Source organism: Cibotium barometz, chromosome 1 (genome assembly GCF_041138505.1).
Source record: "Cibotium barometz isolate CiBa-2024 chromosome 1, ASM4113850v1, whole genome shotgun sequence".
In the NCBI taxonomy this organism is placed as follows: domain Eukaryota; kingdom Viridiplantae; phylum Streptophyta; class Polypodiopsida; order Cyatheales; family Cibotiaceae; genus Cibotium; species Cibotium barometz.
Window position 1 is genome coordinate 80,444,144 of NC_141046.1, and position 24,313 is coordinate 80,468,456.

Consider the following 24,313-nt stretch of genomic DNA (forward strand, 5'->3'; position numbering starts at 1 on the left):
CGTATTTTGAGGATTATAGTAGGGTGTATATAGGGGTTGATTGAAGGCTCATCATTCGAACAAAAGATTATGGTTACCTTCTAAAAGCATCAAAATGAAAGGTTTGATAGTTGTTCATTCTCTTTTAGCATTGGATGAGCCTCATAAAGAATAGCCATAAAATATTGTTTGGTGAAACACACTGTACACTAGGAAACATTTATTAGAGGCATTTTTAAATGATAGTTCATTATATGATTTTCAAATACTAGTACATATGTGAACGGGAAGAATTTAGGGACCCTTTACTAATACATTATTGTATGTAGCTTCTCTCATTATTTTGTCTCTCATCCTCCCATTCAAATTGCACATTTTGTGCTACCAAAAAAGCTTGGAAACCTTTTGCTACAACTTATGTATGAGCATCTTTCATGGATTACAACACCACCAGAAGAAGCGTGCTTATGAGAGCTAGGAGAGGTGGGAGGAAAGAAATCATTTAAGCTCTAAGTGCTTAAACATGTATAAAGAGTGACGGTGATGTGCAGGCTGATTGTCATGGAAATTATTAGAGATTAGATTGTTTTCGAAAGACAAAAACCAAGTAGATGGAAACACAATCCCATTCATCAGGTGAGATGGTGCCATGAGCACCCAGCTTGTGCATTAGCCCTGCTAGATCATGTCCCGATATATGCTCATTTACAAACTCATGGAAGTTCTTCTTGAATACCAATTCTAGCCCATGTTGTTGTGCTAGTTTTTTTAACTCATTGAATGGAACTAGCCATTCTGGGCAATGATCCACTGCATCCTCGAGATGAAACTCATATTGTAATCCAAATGGCTCCTTGGCAAACCTGTATCAATGTAGGATAGATAACTTCAAACCTCAGAACTCAATGTTAAAATATCAGATCCTCAAGGCTTTCATTGCAATGCCACATTAGATGTTCCTCTCCTCACAATTCTTAAATTTCATTGGATTATCATGGCCATAAGTTATGAGGTTTTGCTGCACTTAAGGTAATCTATTTCTAATGTGAGATTGCCAATCATGCTTTTGGTGTGAGCTGGTGATACGCTTTTAGATTTGTCTCTAGAGCTTCACTCTTAAGAGTCATGTGGTTTTCAGTGCTTGCACTCTTCCTTGGATTCAAAAGTATGTTGACTTATACCTATATAAAAACCCATGCATGTCCCAATCCCACTAGGCTCTTCCTTGTGTGAAGTTCCTCTTGTGAGAGTGCCCACGCCCACTTCTTCTACTCGAGTTAACTTCATGGGGGGTCAGGATGGATTTTACCTCAAAGCGTTGGCGTTGTCGAACTTGACCTTGTAGAGCTTGTTGCCAAACTCTCCACTGTTGGTCTTGCGGAGCTTGGCGAGGATGACATCCGCGTCGGGCATGGTGCCGATGAAGTGGCCGCCGGGCTTGAGGAGGGCGGCGACGTTGGCCAGGGCGGCGCGAGCCCGCCCCACGCTGGACCACGAGTAGTGCAGCGCGAACTGGCAGCTGCAGATGTCGAAGCCGCCGGCCGGCACGTGCGCAGCCACGTGCGCGCGCATGGACTCGGCGAAGCAGTCGGCACAGACCAATTTCACAGCGAAGGGAGCGCCATTATTGTTTGGATTGATGGCCTTCACGAGCTCGTTGTACCTCTTCCTCGCCTGCTGCAGAGAGCTCTCCACAATGTCCACCCCCACGTACTGCTTCACCTCCGCCTTTTGCCACTTGGCTAAATCTCCACCCTTGCCGCACGCCACATCCACCACCACATCACCCCCCCGCACGTGCATCCCTATCAGCACCCCCTTTATCCAGTTGTGCAGCTTCTTCAAGTGAATTATAGGGCTCGCCTCCCTCTCTTCCACCGTGCGGTTGCACCGCGCGCCGTAATGCTGCGCGATCAAGCGGTGATGGCTTTCATGATCTACTTGGGAGGAAGGGCCCGCGGGCGCGTGTGCAGTGTGGTAGGAAATCATCGTTAAACTGAGCTTGCTTCCTTGTTGTAGTAGGCTATGGATGGATGGATGGGCGGGGGCTGAGAGGAAGCAATTAGCTCTGCCAATTTATACAATTCCAAAGCTGAAGACGTGGTACCCATCATCCTGTGCAAGCATGCTAACAGGCGTAGCGCTAGCTTATGTTATTAATACTCGTCGAAAGCATGCTGTTGATAGGGAGAATGATGGCACAATGTAGAGGAGAAGATGGCACACAGACGACTTGCCGCATACACTACAAGCATCAAAAGCATCCACGCTAGAGGAGTTGTTCAATTTGCTTAAAAAGAAGAAGAGCTAAAGTGAGTAATCTTTTGCCATACGCACTTTTTGTAAAGAGCCTCTAACCCAGGGTCTCTTCCTCTCAACATTGGGCCCTCCATGTCCTCTTTTATCACTCTCTCACCCCCCACACCCTTCCCTCTTCCTTCTATCATCTCGCAACTTTTTCTCCCCAACCTTGTGGGCCCTCCCCCAAAATCCTTTACCTCACTCCTTAGCTAACCACATCAACTTCTCTACCCTTGCCCCAATAGAAGAAAGAGGTGCTTTCAAAAGCAAAGGCATGCTATCGGATCTCGAAAATTTCGAGAGTTGTTTTCACCAACACTAGTGTGTGCCTAGCTGGCTCTCACAATGGGCAATATTGCTTTCTTGACTCAAGTACAATACATCACATGATTGCCTTCTTGCCCACTCCAACCCCTTATCATTTCTTAAAGCCAAAGCTACCACTAGAGGTAGTCTTCACCCCCCAACCCTTAACCTCACTAAGCAACTACTTGCATCTCCACAATGCTCACAAAACTTGTGTAGTCGAATGGCATAAATTACAATTGTCCTTTCTCATTTTTAATTAGCGCACTATAATGCGTGACATGAATTTTTGCACCTTAAAGAGAGCGTGAATCTTCCAAGCCCCCCAAAAGTCCCTTTAAAAAATAACAATTTCAAAGAATACGGAATTGGACGGTGCAAGTACAAGTCTAGTTACAATCTTCATTTTTGAGCTTTAGTGCCATTAAAATAAATAGGCATTCAAGTTTTTGGAGGTTAGCCATGCTTTGCATGAACCACATTTTCTCCCCTTAAAATTCTGTAGTGAAACGTTGATGCAATCTAGGATTTGGATTGAAACGGAACATATCCCTCTAAAATCAACACGACATAAAGAGGAACATACTTTCTTAGCATCTGGAAAACCACTTGAGAAAATGATAAAGGCTTGTCAGGCTTTAAATGGAGCTCACTCGTTGTTTTTAAAGTTTAAAAAATGCATGTGCAAAATGAATTATTAGCAAAAGAATAATGATCTAGGTGAAACTTTACAATGAAATCTTCGACTTTGATTTAAATAGAATAAAAAGTTTATGAACCAAAATGTCTCAACAGAAGTAATCTACATTAGTACATGGAGTTCTAGTGATACATGTGTATGTACATTCAATTTCTTATGTTTGTTTGATTCTGTTTTCCCATGCTTCTCTCGAAAGCTCTACCAAAAATATTAGTGGCGAGAATAGTGCTAGGGGCCACATGTTGCTGCAAGAGAATCAAGTCTTTTAATGCATCAACAAGCAAACCACCACCAAGTAATCAGTTTACATTACCCAAATATATGTTGCACACTCTTGGCTTCATGCATGGACAAAGGTGGATGTTTTTCTTTAAACTTTTTCTCCAAAATGAGTATGTTATAATGAGGTTATAATTCAACATTTCAAAAAAGGTAAGTGTGCAAAATAGCATCTCATCACTTATCACTTTATCCTTTGTCATCTCTTTGCACGTCCTTGTCCTTTTACTTTATACTTTCTTCCTCTTCATTGCATTATTCTCTTTGTTCCAATTCTCTATTAAAGTTACTTTTTCTTACAGCTATAGCAATTCATTTCCCAAGATTAGCCTACTAGAAGTAAAGTCGAGAAGATTTTGTAAACTTAAATTTTGGCTTGCGTATGATGATGAATATGAAGAAGATCTTGAGACTCTTTTTTGTTATGTGTAGGAGTACAAAATTATCCAATATTGACATCTACATAATTTAATCTTAGCTTTGTTACTAAGAAAAGACACATTTATAGATTATAGGTCGATAGACATCGACCTTATGTCCTCATCATAGTACTTTTTATCAAAGTATATGGTATATATGTGCAAATAATATTAAATATCTTATCCTAGTGGAACTTACAATGCCTTTAACTTCAAACTATCCTCAACAACATTGCTATCTTGTGGTGTGGATTTCACATGGATTTTATAAGATATTCTATGTGATAAAAGTGTTTACACAAATATTAATATTACAAGACTAGCCCTTGTACGAAATTTGGGTTCCATTCACATAAATTCTCCCTTCTTTCCTCTCAACCTTGATAGGCCTTATACTCCTCCTCCTCCTCCTCTTCTCTCTCTCTCTCTCTCTCTCTCTCTCTCTCTCTCTCTCTCTCTCTCTCTCTCTCTCTCTCTCTCTCTCTCCAAATTCTCCCTTCTTCCCTCTCCTCCTCCTCCTCCTCCTCCTCCTCCTCCTCTCTCTCTCTCTCTCTCTCTCTCTCTCTCTCTCTCTCACACACACACACACACACACACACACACACACACACAGATTTTAGGCTAGAGATCATCGACACATATTTTGAGCCTTTTTTGAACACATCATAAAATAAATGGGGCACTAAACTTATCTTCATAAACTTTGAATACAATGATAGAGCTTGACATAACTGTACACTTTGGAATTTACAAGGTTCAGGTTCTTTGTGGAATGCTAGAATGCTATTAACACAATCCCATAATGTGATCTAGATTGGAATATATCAACCTCTATTCATGTCTACCGTCATATGTCTTCTTCATTTTTTTTTGCATATACCAAAACCTTTAGTTTTAGTATCCCTATTCTTGCTTCATTAGTTTTCCAATAGAACTTTTTCAATGTTGGCTTCTCTCATATCCCAATTGTTGAATGTCTTTCTTTATCTTTGCCATTTGTCTTTGTACCCTTTTTGTATTTATTTCCAATCTACTATCTTCTTTTTTCATGTTCAACCCTAACTTGATGAAGAATTTTTCAAATTTATATTTCTCATTATAACAAACATCATTTTCCTTTTTCAAGTTATTGTTAGTTTATTCCCTTTATGAGTTCCTTATAAAAATATCCTCATAATTAGATGAGACATTTGCTTTTTTCAAATTGGTTTGACCATTAAATCACTTGATTTAATGTATCTATGTTTGTATTTTTTTTGTTATTTCTTTGTTAATAGCCTTCTCTCTAGCATTAATGAGTGATCATTGATGCACTTTTTAAGCCTTTTTGAGAAACAAATAAATAATATGGAATAAGAATAGACTTATTTTTTTTCTGTAGAGTTATCACTTATTATATTGTGTTAAGTACAAATTTGAGACATGCCAAAAATAACTTACAAAAAAATCAAGTATATGAAAAAGGACTACTTAAGAATAAGTAAGAAGGCTAAAAGGTGTTCCAACTTGAAGAATGAAGCCACCTTGACTGCATTGGTCCAAACCAACTTACACCAATACTTTTGTAGTTAAAAGTAGTAACTCTATGAGCTAACTCATGGGCCATAAGAAGAAGCAATGGTCACCTACCTACTGTTTGTGGTCATCTACCTGCTCTTGTGGTCACCTACCACTAGATGGTGGTGCACTTATTCTCATGGGATTTTTTTTTGTTGTATTCACTTTTAGATGCATAAACTTTGGATAGATAAAAATTTGTCACTATTATATAAAAGGCACTCTTATATGGCCAAGAGTGGTTAGTATGATTATGTTTTTACGAGCCCAACTCTTTTGTCACTGTGTACCTCAAATGTCATACATGTTATAAGGTCCCCAACCTAAAAAGGGGAATCCTTAAGATAGTCTACTAAGTCTTTGAAAAATTGTTCACCTTGATCGTGTAGAGATAGATACAAGAATACAACTACTAGGTAAGACCTAGATCTATCTCGCAGGGGGAGCATGATCTCCTAAATGGTTCTTAAAATCCAATCACCCACTTATCTTGGGAAACCTCTATCCTTGATTCCGAGAAGCAATGCCTTTCTCCCCATCTATGTGAGGCATGGTCACTGACCTAGTCCTCTAGAGTAGAATTGCCCAGGGACTTACTTATCTAGCATAGAGTGTAATTTGATTAGTTTTGTTGGAAAGCTATACCTGACTAATTGGGTCCACCCGTCCATTGGATGGCATTGTCAAGAGGGCAATCCACCCTCCCAGTTTCCACCAACTCACTTGTCATTTTTGTTTCCTAATTAATCCTACCACACTGTGTGACATATATAGACAAGTTCATTAATTAGGGATCTTACACGATGTATTAGAATAACCACTTAACATAAAAAAATACTACAATAATACTAGAAAACAAGGGGCTTAATTTAAATAATTACAAAGGTTCAAATCTAGCTATAGCAAGATCTAGGCTCTCTTATTCCACATTTTATTTCGTCGATGATCTAGAATTCGAACTTCAAGTCTCCATAGACTAGGCAATCTCTACGGGACCATACACCTTGTCATTTTGGTAGTTGGCGAGACGAGTACTTAAGCTAGCCCGTCTCCCTCTCAAGCTCCATTTCTTGATCCTCCCACTCCTCGAAGGGATGTCTCCGTCCTAGGTTGGGCTTATTCACTGCACTAGCCTGGGCCCGTAGAACTAGGCAGCATCCATAACTCTCGCTAAATCGGTGAGTTTCAACTTCCCAATGGTAGTAGGGATACCTTGGGCCGAATCTGGGCCTTGCTTACATCTCTGCCCGCGGCTACACAAGCACATGAACAGGGTTAACATCCAGGCGGGAGAAGATGTACCCATACTTTAATTTGAGCAAGATAGCAACATAATAGTTCAACCTAATCTCATAAGATACGAGAAACCACATTATCTTTCCTTGAATCAAAGGAATGAGAATACAATAGTTCTATAAGAAATTAGATTTTTACGTTTAGATGAATATGGAAGCTTGTATTCTCAAAACAAGGAAAAGTAACATCTTTTATCTTTCTTAATTAATGCTAAGATTAAAGATTTTCCTAACTCCTAATCTAAAAAGTTTCTTTTTAGATGATTTTCAAGCTAACTTGGCCATTGCCTCCATGAGGGACTATCGAATCTCGCGTAGCTTATACAATCAGGAACTCAACGACTAGACGGTTTGGAATTCGGAGTTCATTTGCTCACTTCATGAGCGAAAGGCTCACTTGCGGGAACCACCTCTTTAGGACTAGAGTGTGCTTAGTCTCTTTATACACAGGGGGAGGGGGGGAGCAAAAAGTAGAGTGCCCTAAGTGAAGAACAAGGATGGCTAAAAAAAGGACGAAAGGGATGGCCATGGTTAGGGGGGAAGGAGGAGGGTTCTCCCCTTAAGTTTATTCACCGAGGGGGGGGAGAGAGAGAGAGAGAGAGAGAGAGAGAGAGAGAGAGAGAGAGAGAGAGAGAGAGAGAGAGAGAGAGAGAGGTGTAGGACACCCCCTCCACAACACAAGGGGGTTGGCTGCTGTGAGAGCTTGACTGCAAAGGGTTGTTGGGGAGAGCTTTTGGGAGCTTGGTCAGAGGGTTATCAGAGGGAGAAATTCTAGCCAAAGAGGGGCTACCGGGGCCATAGAGGGGGGGGTTCTGGGGCTAGGGACTTTATATAGGGTTTGGTACGGGTAAGGAGAGAGGAAAAGGGGGGTGGAAAGGACGATGTATGTGAAAGTACATGAGCCTATGGAAAGTACGATGTATGTGAAAGTACATGAGCCTATGGAAAGGGTGGTGCTTGTAAGTGGGATCTTGGTTGCAGAGGGCTATTAGGGAGAGATTCTAGCCAGAGAGGGGCTACCAGCCATAGAGGGGGGTGTTGGGGCTAGGGGGTTTATATAGGGTTTGGTACGGGTGAAGAGTGAGGGAAAAGGGGGGTGGAAAAGACGGTGTACATGAAAGTACGCCTGTCTGTGGTTCCATGAGCCTATGGAAAGGGTGGTGCCTGTAAGTGGGCTAAAGATGGGCTACGCATGGGCCTTCGAGGGCAATGGGTGTCCACGTGTGGCAGCTAGGGAAGACCTTATGCTAAGGTACCCGTGTGCGGCTGTTTGTATGGGTGCCTTGGTATGTGTATGGTCTAGGGTAAGGGGTCCTTTGATGTACACTTCCCAAGGAGGCATCTTTTGGGATGGAGAATCCTTTTTTTGGGGTGCAGACCTCGATATGGGTGCCGGCATGTCCGACAATTGCCGAAATGTTTTTCGGTGAAATTGTCTGGGTGTTTTCTCAGTCGTAGGGGTGCAATCCATTCATCAATTGGACACCCGGATAGGTATTTATTAAGGTTGGAAGTTTATTGTAATTTAACTAAAGATTTACGTTAGAAGCTTATTCTTTTGATGTCCATTTTGAGGCTGTAAAGTCCCATATTAAGGTAAAATTGCATGTAGATTTCAAATTTAGACTCAAAATTTTGAGATTCCAAGTATAAATAGCTCAATATGATTTTTACACTATAAAAAGGACTTGATGGATTGGTAACCACACTATGTTGCAATCCTTCTTAAGACGATTGGTCAAGGGTCTAGCTACCATGGAGTAATCTTTGATGAAACTCATGTACCATCCCGTGATTACCAAAATCCACAAACTTTGTGGACTGAATTAGGGGGTGACCATTCTAGTATATCTTTGACCTTCCAGATACTATCTTGGGAGACAATGAATCCAAGATACTCAATCTGGTGAGTAAAGAAGGTACATTTACTTTTCTTAGCATAGAGTTTATGTCTACGCAGCAATTGCAGCACTCTACACACATGCTCCTCATGTTCTTCCACCACTGACTTGGAGTAGAATACAAGGTCATCAAAAAAGATAAGTAGGGATAGTACTCACTGTAACCAAGGGAGTATAATTTTTAAAAATGAGCACGGCCAAGTAGTACTAGTTCAAGGGAAGACAAGTAAACCCAAGTCTAGGGTAGTCAAAGGAAAACATCTTCTTAAGGGAGCACGTAAACCCAAGTCTAGGGTAGTCAAAGGAAAACATCTTCTTAAGGGAGCACGTAAGGGACAACAAGTTTTCCTTATCAAGCTCAACAAAGCTGTTGAACCTAGTAAAGAATCAGAACCCTCTTGGCTCCAAGAATCTCAGACATCAGTCCTAAATGAGCTTACAGGACTACCATCCCCTCAAGAAGTTGACCATGAGATCAAGCTAATTCCAGGTGCTCAACCTGTCAAAAGACCCTATAAGATGTCTCTCCTAGAAGCCATTGAGCTCAAGGAGAAACTTTGCCAACTCATTGAGTAAGGATTTAAATGCCCCAGCAGCTCTCCTTGGGGAGCACCCATTCTTTTCCAAAAGAAGGACAGCACTCTTCGTCTCTACATAGCTCATCAGGGGCTAAGTCAAGTCATTGTCAAGAACAAGAACCATATCCCTTGCATATGATGAGCTTCTTGACACACTTCATGGGGCCAAGGTTTTCTCTTAGATAGATTTAAGATCTGGCTACTATCAGATCAAATTCAAGGAAGCAGATATACCCAAGACAACTTTCAATACCCGTTATGGCCACTATGAGTTTACTGTGATGTCATTCGGGTTAACCAATGCTCCTGCAACTTTTAACCAGCTAATGTAAGATATTGTTTATGACTAGCCAGTCCATCCCAAGGATCCCATCATAAATACCTAATGGTAGGACTAAAAAATGGACATGAGTGTTTTACTACACAATTCAAAGTCGAGGTTTCCTATAGAGTGGTGAGAGACGACTTCTTTTATTAGCTAGCTTTACAACCATTTTCCTAGTTGGTTTTTAATCCAGGTTTAATTTTCATAAACACCTTGGAGAAAGAAATGAATGGGTACTACCTTAATCAATCAAAAGCTACTTACCATGATGAGCAACTGGGGTTTGAATAACACCAAATTGCTGGTTAGGACCTTGATGCTCTACTGCCACATGGATGCTTGCACACTCTTCTTTGGCCATTTCCAAAGTTGGTTCTCCATTTATAGCATAGGTGCAGGCAACTGCTCAGCGACCTCGAGGCAACCTCTGCCACGTCCACACCACCTCTTGCACACCATGGCGGATGGGGGCTCCACGGCCCTGATTTGATCGACCACTTTAAGGAAAGGATAATGCAAGCTTGGGGCAGTTGGCGTCAAAGTGTGTGGGCTCATTGCAATGGAAACACACAAGGGACTCTCTAGTAGAAGAAATATACGTACAGGGAATAAAGAGGCTGGTTGGCCGACCTTGGTTGTAGTTTGGAGCATTTGGTTGGGGCTTCTTGTAAGATTGGTCCTTAGGGTTTGATTCACGGCGGTGAGATTTCTTTTGGGGCCTAGCTTTGCCAGACTTGTTCTCCTTCACAAGAGGTTTGGCTCATATGAGAGCATCTTGCAATGTACTCAGCCGCCTCATTGCTTTGAGGCGAGAATCCAAAGGTTCATTCAAGCCTTGATACAAATGGGCCACCTTATGGGAGGTAGTCATGGGTGGGGCATACTTCCAGAGACTACTGAACTTAGAGTAGCACTCTTCCAGATTCAAGCTGAGCTGCTTGAGGCTAAAGAACTCATTCATCTTGATAGACTCATGAGATAGGGGAAGATACCGCTCCTTCACATGCTTTTTTGATATCATCCCAAGTTTGGGAGTGTTCGGTGACTTCCTTATTCTGACACCATTACTTCCACCAGAGCTTAGTGTCCCCAGTGAGGCAAAACCATGCAAGTATGGATTGGTTCGTGACTCCAGTGGGTTAAGAAGTAATCGTCCATTAATTCAATCTATAATTTGGCATCCTTCTCAATTTTTGAACCTTCCCTTTTAAAGGAGAGAGGTTGCATCTGTTTGAGTAGGAGCTTCTTCTCCTGTGGGTGTCTGAGTATATCGCATTGTTGGGAGAAGACTAATCATCCTAGCCATCATTGCAAGACTAAATTTAGGATCACGAGACTTATACTTTACACTATGCTCATGATATAAAAGTAAAACCTTGAAATCATTTTATTTCTCAATTTAGATATTTACAATGACAAGATTGATTACAAGGATTTGAGACTAATGTATTTAGTCCTATTCATCATAAAATAGACTTCTAGGCTGACTTGAACGGTTCATATACGTGAAATATGGGGATTCCACCATGGTTTCTAGGATACTAAAAATGAATGGTCGGGGAGGTAGACTATGGATGGTATTGCATTACTTGGTCATACACCCAATGGTTCTGTTGTATATGGTTCTCTTATATGGTCACGTAACTGTCTGGTCTAGGGGTACCATAAATCATAATAAGTGGACCTTCTTTAACTTCTCGATCCAACGACAAATCAATGGTGAGGTTCCCAATTCGGTCTGCTCAGATGATGAAGTACCTTGGCCCACAATTCCAAAAGTTGTCTCTAACCCACTCTCTTTGGATACCAGAGGGATGAGGAAGAGACAACTTCTCGAGTATTTGCATCATTGTATCATGAAATTTGAAAATTCGAGGAACGATAAGTTGTTTGGAAGATGCATTGGAAGACTAGGAAGCTGGAGCAAGTGTCTTCCTCCTCCTACAACCATTCATTCACCAAATCAAGTTGTACTAGTAAGGTATTTTATCAAGTAACATCTAATTGAGGGAAGATTCAAAACAACCTTAAATAACAAATCCGAGTAGGAACTAAAACTTTGCTCTGATATCAATTGTAAGGTCCCCAACCTAAAAAGGGAAATCCTTAAGATAGTCTACTAAGTCTTTGAAAAAAATTCATAGTCATTGACACCTCGACCGTGTAGAGATATGGCGATACAACTACTAGGTAAGACCAAGCTCTATCTCGCAGGGGGAGCGTGGCCTCCTAAATGGTTTTTAAAATCAAATTACCCATAGAGTGATCGACTTATCTTGGGAAACCTCTATCCTTGATTCCAAGAAGTAAGGCCTTTTTCCCCATCGATGCGAGGCACGACCATTGACCTAGTCCTCTAGAGTAGAATTTCCAAGGGACTTACTTATCTAGAGTAGTGCAATTGATTAGTTTTGTTGGGAAGCTACCCAACTAATTGGGTCCACCTGTCCATAGGATGGCGTTGTCAGGGCGATCCAACCTCCCACTTTCCACCCAACTCCCCTGTCATTTTTATTTCTTAATTGATCCTACCACACTATGTGATATATATAGACAAGTTCATTTTTATTTCTTAATTAATCCTACCACACTATGTGATATATATATACAAGTTCATTAATTAGGGATCTTACATGGTGTTCATTAGAATAGTCACTTAACTTAAAACAATGATACAATAATACTAAAAAACAAGGGAATTAATTTACTTCAAAGGTTCAAATCCAAACGTTTTATTCCATCGATGATTTAGAATTTGGCCTTCTAGTCTCCATAGACTAGGCAATCCCTATGGGACCTAACACCTCGTCCTTTTGGTAGCCGGTGACTCAAGAGGCCTGTTACCCTCTCAGGCTCCATCGTTTGATCCTCCTGTACCTCGTAGGGATATCTACGTGCTAGGGTGGGCATATTCACCACACTAGACTAGGCCCGCAGAACTAAGGTAGCATCCATAACTCTTGCCAAACCGGTGAGTTTCAACTTCCCAATGGTAGGAGGGATATCTTAGGCTAACTTCAGGCCTCGATAACATCTCTGCCCATCTATAGAAGCATAGGAACATGGCTAGCATCCAGGCGAGGAGAAGATGTACATGTACTTTAATTTAAGCAAGATAGCAACACAATCGTTCAACCCAATCTCATAAGATACGAGAAACCACATTATCTTTTCTTTCTTGAATCAAAGGAACAAGAATACAACAATTCTACAAGAAATTAGATTTTTACGTTTAGATGAATATGGAAGCTTATGTTCTCAAAACAAGGAAAACTAACATCTTTTATCTCTCTTAATTAATGCTAAGATTAAAGATTTTCCTAACTCCTAATCCAAAAAAATTCTTTCTAGATAATTTTCAAGCTAACCTATCTATTACCTCCATGAGAGACTCCCAAGGAAAGAGTTGGGGCCGTGTTCGAAGCATCCCCTCTTATGTCATTGTCGTGCACACTTCTCGAGGTAGAATTTTGGCATCTTTGAGGAGCCATACTGTCCACTCTCGTGTAGCTTATACAATCATGAAGTTAATGATCCAAACGGTTTGCAATTTGGAGTCCGTTTGCTCACTTTATGAGCAAAAGACTCACTCGTAGGAACCACCTCTTAGGGCTAGAGTGTGCTTGCTTAAGTCTCTTTATATGGGGGGAGGAAAAAATGTAGAGTGTCCTTAAGTGAAGAACAAGGCTAGCTGGAAAGAGGACCAGAGGGCTAGCCACCACAATTATAGGGGGTGAGGGAGGAGGGTTCTCCCCTTAAGTCTATTCACACATGGGGGAGGTGTAGGACACGCCCTCCACAACACAAGGGGGCTGGAAGTGAGAGCTTTGCTCTGCAGAGGGCTGCTAGGGAGAGTTTCTAGCCAGAGAGGGGCTATAGGCCATAGAGGGGGGCACTGGGGGGCTAGGGGGTTTATATAGGGTCTAGTACGGATATATAGGTACGAGTATGAGTAAGGAGAGAGAGGTGGAAAGGATGGTGTACATGAAAGTACACTAGTCTGTGGTTGCATGAGCCTGTTGAAAGAGTGGTTCCTGTAAGTGGGCTAAAGATGGGGTATGCATGGGCGTTCCAAGGCAGTGGCCACATTGGTGTCCACGTGGCGGCTAGGGAAGACCTTACGTTAGGGCGGTTGGTCTTTGGTCGGTGTGCGGCCATTTGTATGTATGCCCTGGTATGTGTACGGTCTAGGGTAAGGTCCTTTGATGTAAGCTTCCCAAGGAGTCGATGGGACTCCTTTTTTGGGAGCGTGGACCTCGATATGTGCACCGACGTGTACGATGACTGTAAAATTTTTTTTGGGTGAAATTATCGGGGCTGTTTTCATGGTCGCCGCAGGGGTGCAATCCATTCGTCAATCAGATACCCAGAAAGATATTTATTAAGTTCGGAAGTTTACTGTCATTTAACTAAAAATTTATGTAAAAGCTTATTCCGGTGTCCATTTTTTGAGTGTTGTAAAGTTCTATGTTAAGGTAAAATTGCACGTAGATTTCAAATTTGGACTCAAAATTTTAAGATTCCAACTATAAATATCTCAATTATTAAAATTATGATTTTTACACTATAAAAAGGACCATAATTTCATCTATTAAATCAAAATGGACATATATTATTATTGAAGATGGGCATGTTATACTTGTGTTATTAAATGGACTCAATTATTAAAATTATGATTTTTACACTATAAAAGGGACCATAATTTCATCTATTAAATGGACATATATTATTATTGAAGATGGGCATGTTATACTTGTGTTATTAGTACTCTATGTGCCTTATACTCTCAAAGGTATTCCCTTTTGTCAATGGACATATATTATTATTGAAGATGGGCATGTTATACTTGTGTTATTAGTACTCTATGTGCCTTATACTCTCAAAGGTATTCCCTTTTGTCAATGTGCACTCTTAAAGGTATTCCTTGTGTTTTTAGTAATCTGGGTGTATATTTGTTCAAAGTTAGTAGTAAACCTACATGAGGGATCTAATTATGTACACTACTATGTCATGTCTCTCTTGATTGTTGTGTGAGTGCATAATGGAGTAGGGTAGCAAAGTAGTCACATGCCTCCCTACCTTGTGATACTCTCTTAGGTATAATTCCCTAGAGAGAAACTTATGACACCACCATGTTACCACCTAGCATGCTGCTACGAAGCAACCAAGTCTGTTATACAAGTCTACTACAAGTACACTAAAAATTTGGCAACCTTTCTAGGGAACTGTTTTGAACATCAGAAGTTTCTCTCTCCTTAGTTCATGGTAGTACTTTATTCTTTTGTATGCCCAATACACACTCTCGGTACCAGCCATAGTCCCATCAAAAGTCCTTGTCCTCCCTATGTTGTAAGAGGTTTGTCAAGCCAACTCATAGGACTAAGGGATAAGATAAACCATTGTACCCACAGAGAAGCTTGCCAACCAAAACTAGTGAGGATACTTGTTTATCATAGGGATAAAGGTGACTAGCCATTTAGATCTTCCTAAGGGAGGCTCTCCAACCACTTGTTGCTAGTATTGTAGCTTTCCACTATTGTCATTTGTAGTCTTTGTTATGGCTCTCCAAGGACAAACCCCTCATAGTAAGAAGCTATGGTGGTATGAGGTAATAACAAGTAAGCTCTCACACTCTCACCCTCAATCTTACCACATATACACTCAAGAGATACAGTCGACTAGAGAAGCTAGTGATCTTAATCTCATAGAAGGGAAGTGTCCATTCTCATTAGAGAAGTTATCTTTTATACAACTTACTAAATGCTTGGGTACCCAAACTTGGGCAGCTGATCTTAGTCTAAACTACATATATGTGTGTCCTAGACTAATAAATGTATATCCCTTTAATGTTGGCATTACACTTATCTCAGTCATCCCTTGTTTACATCATTATGAGTGCATTAGAGGAAAAAAGTTAATAGATTTGCATGAAGTGCTAAAAAACTGCTCGGGGCAGGCAAAATTATAAAAAGTGACCCGAATGAATAGATTTGTTAATGCCAATCACTCATCTCTAGCCTTGTCAAAATGTGTTAAATCAACATGTCAAAGGCATTCTACTCATTAACCACCATTAAGTGACACCTTGGTTGGACATTATTACAAAGCCCCAAAAATTTGTCTGAAACTTAGACACTTTGTCCCCCCAACTTTGGCAATAAAAATAATTTTTGATGGGGCCCACAAGAGTTGTCCACCTAGTTAATAACCAAGAATGGGATTAACATTTCCCTCTACCTAATCTAGTTCTGTCCTCAAACCTATGAAATGAAGAGCAAAGTCAAGAGATTGGTTCATGTGTTGACGCAAAAGAAGCTAGACACCTTATGTGTTGCATATTAATAATCAGCTACCAGTGTGTTGTTGGCTTTTCTTGAAGAGGTTGTAGATATCAAGTGCAATGCATCACTATTATAGGTGGGCCTATTTGCAATGCCTTTTTTGACGAAAATGAACATGCAAAAAACCCTAAAAGCATTAAAATTCACGTCGAGAAAAGAGACGATATCATATTGTCAAAAAACCCCTGTTGAAATATTCATCGAAAGAAGCGTTGCAGTAAGTGTCGAAAAAATATTCATTTGACAACAATTTTTTAACACTTTTATCGATGCAAATACTGACGACTATTGCGACATTTATTTCGACCATTACTTTGATGGATGCATGTTTTAATTTCTTTTTGGGCATAATGGTACATCCAGATACAATCCTGTAGAATGCACCACTATGCCAACATTGACACAACAACTATACTCAATTTTCATAAAACATGGATTTTTATTGCTTGGAAGAAGTTACATAGCGTCTTTTATTTATGTTTACAATATATGCTAAAAAACATGGAGCTGACAAAAAAGTAATTAAAGGCATTGCTCCTATAAATAGTGCCTTGCGAGCAAGGATGAACCTAATCATCGGTGGACTTAGGGTTGGTCCTGCAAAAAATAGCCATAACACAAAAACTTAGAAATGGCAAATGATGCAAAACTGTTCGATGATGAATGCAAAGTGTAGAGGCTCACCATATTGACCACATCTGTCCAGTTGACTTGATGCCCTATCACTTAAGTTACTCGAGGAGGACATACTTACCATGCTTTAATCCTTTCCTCGTATCATTGGCTGCACAACTGACCACTCTTTGTTAGAAGCAAGAATACTTAATAGAAATGACAAAGTGAGTGAGTGTACTATTAATACTTATAAAGTATGCATGGAAAGCATCCTAGCCACCTCTCCCAAGGTGGGATCTCCCTATGCTCTCCATGTGCTTGGCTGCAGCCTTCTCCTCCTGCTTATTGTAAGGTTCCCCCCTTCCAAAATAGGGGAAACACTTAAGATAGTCCACTAAGTCTTAACTTGGAGAAAATTTTCTATTCATTGACACCTTGACCATGCAGAGATTCAAGGATACAATTCATAGGTAAGACCTAGTCCTATCCCACAGGGGGAGCGTGATCTTCTAAAAATCAAATCACCCATAGGGCAATTGATCATAATTTGGGCAACTACTAGTCTTGATTCCTAGAGACAACACTTTTTTCCTTATCCATGCAAGGCACAGCCGACCGACCGCCGCTGGCCTAGTCTTCTAGAATAGAATTGCCTGAGAACCTATTTATCTAGCGTAGGGCTTTCACTTAATCTATTGAAAAGCTACCCGACTAATTGGGTCCACCCGTCCGTCTGTAGGGTGGAAAGTGGGGCATTCCATCTTCCCACTTTCCACCCTACTCACGCGTCAATTTTGTTTTTTAATTAATTCTACCACACTGTTTGACATAAATAAACATGCTCCTTAATTAAGGCCCTTTTCACAAGGTTTATTAAAATAGCCCTTAGCCATAGTACAATGATGCCAAAGACAAGATTTATAAAAAAAAGTTTATACATGAATCAATCCCATACAAGCCAAACCGGCTCTTTTATTTTTTTCCTTTATATTGTCGATGACCTAGAATTTGGCCTTCCAGCCTCTACATGCTTGGCAAAACCCTATGGGACCATACACCTCATCGTCGGCATTGGCAAGGACTCAAGCCGACCTGTCGCCCTCTCAGGCTCCGTCGCTCGATCCTCTTGCCCCTCAGAGGGATGTCTACGCACTAGGGTGGGCTTGTTCATCGCACTAGCCTAGGCCCTCAGAACTAGACAGTATCATAATCTCTCACCTCAATAGACGAACCTTATTCTCCCAATGGTATGAGGGATACCTTGGGCCATTCCCAGGCTTTGCTATCGACGTCGCTCGGCTATACAAGCACGGAACGGAGTTAGCGTCGAAGCCAGGAAAAACTTGCACTCTTTCTCTTCTTAAAGATAACAATTTCAATACAATTCATTGAATACAGTATCACTTCAAATCGTAGCTTCATACAAATTTTTTTTTAAAAAAGGAAAAGATACACATTTATTAACATTAATATTAAAGGAAAAAAAACTCTTCTTTAAAAGATAACCAAGCTAACCTGGCCCACCATATCCTTAAGGAGCTTGTAATAGGAGGATTGAAGCCGCATTAGGAGCATCTTCTCCAATCTCATTATTGCCTGCTCCTCCCGAGGTAATATTTTGGCATTTCGGGGATGGGGCCATCTTGGACGTCGCCTTGTAGTGCTCGCTGTTGTGGTCGTAATGCTCCACTCAGATCTCAATTCTGAGATCGTTTGTTCACTGTATAAGCAAAAGACCACAGCACATGAACTCTCCCCCTAAGGTCAAAACCTCTTGCTAAAGTTCACGCAAATGGGGGGGATTTGTGAGATGTCCTTAACAAAAACGATTTACTGAAGAGGGGAGAGGGGTGTTGCTGTAAGTCTCTTCACATCGGGGGGGGGGGGGGGGGGGGGGGGGGGGAGAAGAGCTAAGGACACTACCTTCTAACAAGGGGGGATGTGAGATCCCTATTCCCACCGCGCAACGGATGTGGGGTGCTAGCAGCGGAAGTAGCACATCTTGCGCAGGGCAGGGGTCCCACATTCGGGGCCTCACCCATGGATATCCGGACAAGAGACTAATCCGTCGGGTTTATCCAAAACCGAACCCGAAAAAACTTCCTTTACTCGGAAAGCACGGGCGATTCCACCAGGATCTCTTTACTCTAACGTAGTCAAGACCATTGCTGATCAAACTGATCCGATTGCATCTATAAAGGTACTCGGTCAGATCAAGGAAGAAACTTGGACTTGGATCATTGAGATCAACGATTTTTTCCCCATCAAGAGGCAGAGCCATTGATTCCTATCCATAGAACAATTACTATCCGGGATTTACGTCATCTATCGCAATAACAGAAAATGAGTCTTGATTTACGGATCCATCAGTCTAGCCTAACCCCATCCAGTCCCATGGGTTAGCCAACCGCCCAACCACTGTAGTGATGGGATCCATTTACAAATTTGGTTAGGTTTTTGTCCCGGGTAGGAAAAGAGTTCCAAGGCCCCCTAGCCGGAAGTTCATGCAAACATAAAACTAGTCATACCACTTACACACCCAATATGAAATTGCCTCTTTCTTAGCATCAGCTAACTTTTAAAACAATCCTTTAATGAAACCATTATGTCACTGATGACAATCCTCAAAGTCTCTGGTTGAATCCTTATTTCCAGTCATTCATTCATCGGTATACTTATGGCATCATTGGCAACCAGAACGCTCACCACCTGTTCACTCAGGGGCCTTTTTCATAGTCCCTAGCTCATAGTAACCAGCAATATATTCATATAATAGAATGGAATCTTTGTGGAAGATCAGGAAGATCAACCCACAGATCCATATAAAAGAGCCATGGACTCATCCGTTGAGGACCAACAAGGTCAATCAACCAGATCCATGCCCGGTTTCAGAAAAAACAACTTTTATTCCTTGTTCCAATATCTTCCACGACGCACGTGTGGGTATCTTCGGCGACCCAGAGCCCGAGCACCGTATAGTCAGTACCCTCTAGGATCCTTCGCAGGTGACCTAGCGCTTCACTCATAGGCCGCTTCCTTGGTTTCTAATCCACCGTACTGGAAGCTCACCATTTAAATCGAACCGAGGCTGGTCAAGACCTCGGTCGACCTTGCTACGCGAGACGTCCTCCATTGACTCTCCGTCATAGCAGTTGCAACTTATCAGTTAGGTTTCCATGACCTTAATCCACAAGACGGTCAAAATGCTTCCCCAGCATTCTTGACATAAAACAGTCATTTACAAACAGTCACAAAATATAGTTTCTATATCGAACTCTCGTCTTTCCACATTATCCCTCCTCAGTCCACATTACTTATTCCATTTTCCATTTATATGTGTACTCATTCTCATCCATTCACTCGTATCGACAACACATTATTTCACATACACATTCACATTTATTATTCTACATTCACCTCCAATCCCACATCCACATACACCTCCAATCCCACATCCACATACATACATCCACATCATACCTCCAATCCCACATCCACATACATACATCCACATCCGCATTCACACATCTACATCTACATGCATACATCCACATCTCCATGCATACATCCACATCCACATTCTCATTCACATCCATACATCTACATCTACATCTACATGCATACATCCACATCCACATTCTCATTCACATCCACATCCACATTCTCATTCACATCCACATTCTCATTCACATCATTATATCTACATCTACATGCATACATCCACATCTCTATGTATACATCCACATCCACATTCTCATTCACATCCATACTTCTACATCTACATGCATACATCCACATCTCCATGTATACATCCACATCCACATTCTCATTCACATCCATACTTCTACATCTACATGCATACATCCACATCTCCATATATACATCCGTTTTCACATTCATACATCCACACTCCCATTTCCACATCCACACATTCACATACATACATCCATTCCCACATTCCCATTCATATAGCCCCATACGCCTTCACATCTATTCTTTTACATTACATCCATTCTCGCCCTATCATCACAACCCATATACATCTTATCTCATCACATACACTTCTTATCTCATCCCATACACATCTTATCACATCTTAACTCATCTTATCACATCCTAACTCATCTCATATGCATCTTATCACATCTTACCACATCCCATACACCACTTATCACATCTCATACACCTCTTATCACATCCTAACTCATCCCATAAGTATCTTATCACATCTTATCACATCTTATCACATCCTATCCTAACTCATCCCATAAGTATCTTATCACATCTTATCACATCTCTTATCACATCCTATCCCTTCCCATATCTATTTATAGAATACAAGGGAATTCTTATATTGATATAAGATTTCTTTACGCATCTATATATGCATAAATTGCATTTAAGGAGACTAACACTTTCGAAATAAAAATCAATCTTTTATGCATCTTTTGATGCATAAATTCATTTTAAATGAGAATGACACTTTGAATTTAAATCAATCTTTTATGCATCTTCTTATGCATAAATTCAATTTAGATGAGAATGACACTTTTGAATTAAAATCAATCTTTTATGCATCTTCTTATGCATAAATTTAATTTAGATGAGAATGACACTTTTGAATTAATATCAATCTTTTATGCATCTTCTTATGCATAAATTCAATTTAGATGAGAATGACACTTTTGAATTAAAATCAATCTTTTATGCATCTTCTTATAAAAATCAAATGTGATAAAAGTAACACTTTTACAATAAAATAATCATCATTTTTTTGTAACATTTTTATAATAAAATAATAATTTATTTATTTTTTTCACCTCTATGCACGAAATTCAATATGATAAAAGTAATATTTTTATAATAAAATAATTATTTTTTCTTTATAATTTTATAATAAAATAATCATTTTTTTTCATACCTCTATGCATGAAATTCAATATGCTAAAAGTAACACTTTTATAACAAAATATTCATCTTTTATGCATATCTCTATGCATGAAATTCAATTATGCTAAAAGTAACACTTTTATAATAAAATATTCATCTTTTATGCATACCTCTATGCATAAAATTTAATTATGCTAAAAGTAACACTTTTATAATAAAATATTCATCTTTTATGCATACCTCTATGCATGAAATTCAATTATGCTAAAAGTAACACTTTTATAATAAAATATTCATCTTTTATGCATACCTCTATGCATGAAATTCAATTATTGTAAAAGTAACACTTTTATAATAAATTATTCATTATAAAAACTTAAAATTAATCAATTAACCATTCACCTAGGATAGAGAATGGTTGGTTTTGTTAGAAAAGAGAGGGAAATACTAATGACTTTGAAAGATTTACTTTGGCTTGATGGTTTGAGGGTTCAACTCTTGTTTGGACAAGAGTGGCCAACCAATCTTTGGAAGAGGGAAATGTCAAAAACTAATGAATTATTAATAAATTCATAGTTCTTGGCTTGGGTGAAATAGAGTAACAATGCCTTAAACACTATATATTTTCAACAAGGGGGAGGCTTCGATTTTATAGGAAAAATTGAGCTCCTAACCAAACAAACTGATTCTAGAATTTTCCAAGTCAGTTTGGTCAATTTTTGACCATTTTTAGGTCAGCTAAGCTAACTTTTTGGAACTAGACTTGAATGAGGAGAGAGGAGAAATAAAATATCTCAATTTTTGATGATAAAAAACTCAATTTTCCCATGTGAAGTAGGCGCCTCATTGAAGGCCCTCCCCTTCCTTACATATATGTCACAAATGGAATCATTATACTCAAAATATCTCATATTTTTAATATTGCTCATAGTTTCTTACTAATAAACCTTGTACATATTCAACTCTTCATCTTATGTGAGAATTGAAGGGACTCCCCTTCCTTACATATGTGTTAAAATGGAATCATTATACCCAAAATATCTCATATTATTAAAATTACTCATAGTTTCTTATTAATAAACCTTATACATATTCAACTCTTCACCTTATGTGAGCATTTACTCATTTTTGGGTATCTTCTTTTACAAAATTGGATTTATCTCCTCCCCACACATGGATTGATCTTATTGGTCCATAAGAATCTTAATTGGACCATAATCCAAGATTTCTGAAAATCTAGATCCTTAGGCTAAGGTCCTTTATACCCATTTCCAATTAATCCCAATTGCACATTGGAAAGTTCTTTCTGAATTTCTGTTTCAGGGGAACTCATTTTAATGATATGAGAAATTTTTCTATCTAAAAATATTCAAAATCTGAATATTCTCTCTCTAGAATATTTTCTCTCTCTAGGTTAAAACAGTTAGAAATAAGATCTTTTATATTTCTAAAGAGGGGATTGATTACAGTGGAAGATGCTGGATATCTTGAGAGGCTGGGGAGGAATCTTACATTCTCTCCCACTTGAAAAACGTGAGATGCCCTCATCTCGCAAACTGGGGTAATTTTGCAAGATGCACGAATATGAGACTGAGAGAAAATTTTTATTAAGATTAACCACGAAGAAAAGTCTCAAAGAGAGTAAGACTCAAGACAAGAACAAAGATTTCGACTTTATTCACTCTTGGAACATATACAGTAAAGATAGAAGAACTTTTTACACTTCCATAAGCCCGTCCATCATATGGTCACAAAAGCAGCACTCACAAGTTGCACACGTATAAGGTAACTCGTCTATGGGAATAATTCGGCCGGTTATTACAGCACCTATCTCATTGGTATGAGGTGACCTATTAAAAGGTCCTCTGAGAGGCAAGCCAAAAACGGGATAAAGGCATATCTTCTGATGAGGAAGAAAATACGCTAGTAAGAAGATCCGCTCAGAAAACCCAGCATGCCTTGATCTCATCACGCAGTAGTATCGGGGACCCAAACCCAAAGCTTCAATAACCATAGCCAAGCGGACATTGTTACGAAAGTGCTGCTGACCCCATGGTGTTATCCTAGTTATGTCTTGATAGGTCCACCATTTGGTCTGAGCTACAGAAGTTCCCAAGTGAGGGAAAAGTGAGCGCTCATACAGTTCTAGAAAATCCTTCTTCACAGACTCGCTTGCGTCTTGAAGGTGAGAAATCATCATGTAAAATCAGTTCTTGCTACCAAGCCATGAAGGAGATTAAGAAAGAAAGGAGATTGATGGAAGTAAGATTACTGCGAGCGACAAGTAAGAGTTATGACTTATATAAAAGAAGGAACTAGCGTAACCTTGAAGCCAATGGGGTGTCTTGTCACTCACTGAAGTTTTTTCGTCTCTCCATGATTTGGGTTTGGCACATTTTTCTATAAAAGGCTTACATGAAATTCATTAAGAACTTTGAGATGAGGAGGTAAAAGAAGCTTGTAGGCTAAGTTACCCACTTTCATTGAATTCAGATATGGCCCACAATATGTGGGGGATAACTACTTATACTCCCCAAGAGATAAAGAACTTCTTTTGGGCCGTACTCGAATGAAGACCATATCTGCTTCTTTGATTTTTTTGACTGTCCTCTTCTTATCTGTATACTGTTTCTGTCGATCCTGGGCAGCTTTTATATCTTTATGAATTGCCTGCATCTGTTGCTCCATGTCATCAAGCATTTGACTAGTCATCTCGACCCTAATCAATGGGTCGGACCTAGTTAATGGAGTTAAGCAATCTTGTCCGAGACGGACCGTGATTAGATTGGTATGAAGGAATTGGTCTCTGAATTTGGGTTCTTAACTT

At 39.8% G+C, this 24,313-nt stretch overlaps 1 protein-coding gene across 1 annotated transcript; it reads right to left on the minus strand.

Moving 5' to 3' along the window:
- Nucleotides 1-284: 284 nt before the first annotated feature.
- LOC147642484 (mRNA cap guanine-N(7) methyltransferase 1-like) lies at nucleotides 285-2,248 on the minus strand. Its single transcript, XM_086781203.1, has 2 exons — nucleotides 1,289-2,248; nucleotides 285-842 (listed from the first exon to the last, which is right to left on the minus strand). Exons 1-2 carry the CDS (start codon nucleotides 1,966-1,968, stop codon nucleotides 551-553), a joined length of 972 nt encoding a protein of 323 aa, XP_086637329.1. The 5' UTR covers nucleotides 1,969-2,248; the 3' UTR covers nucleotides 285-550.
- Nucleotides 2,249-24,313: the final 22,065 nt, after the last annotated feature.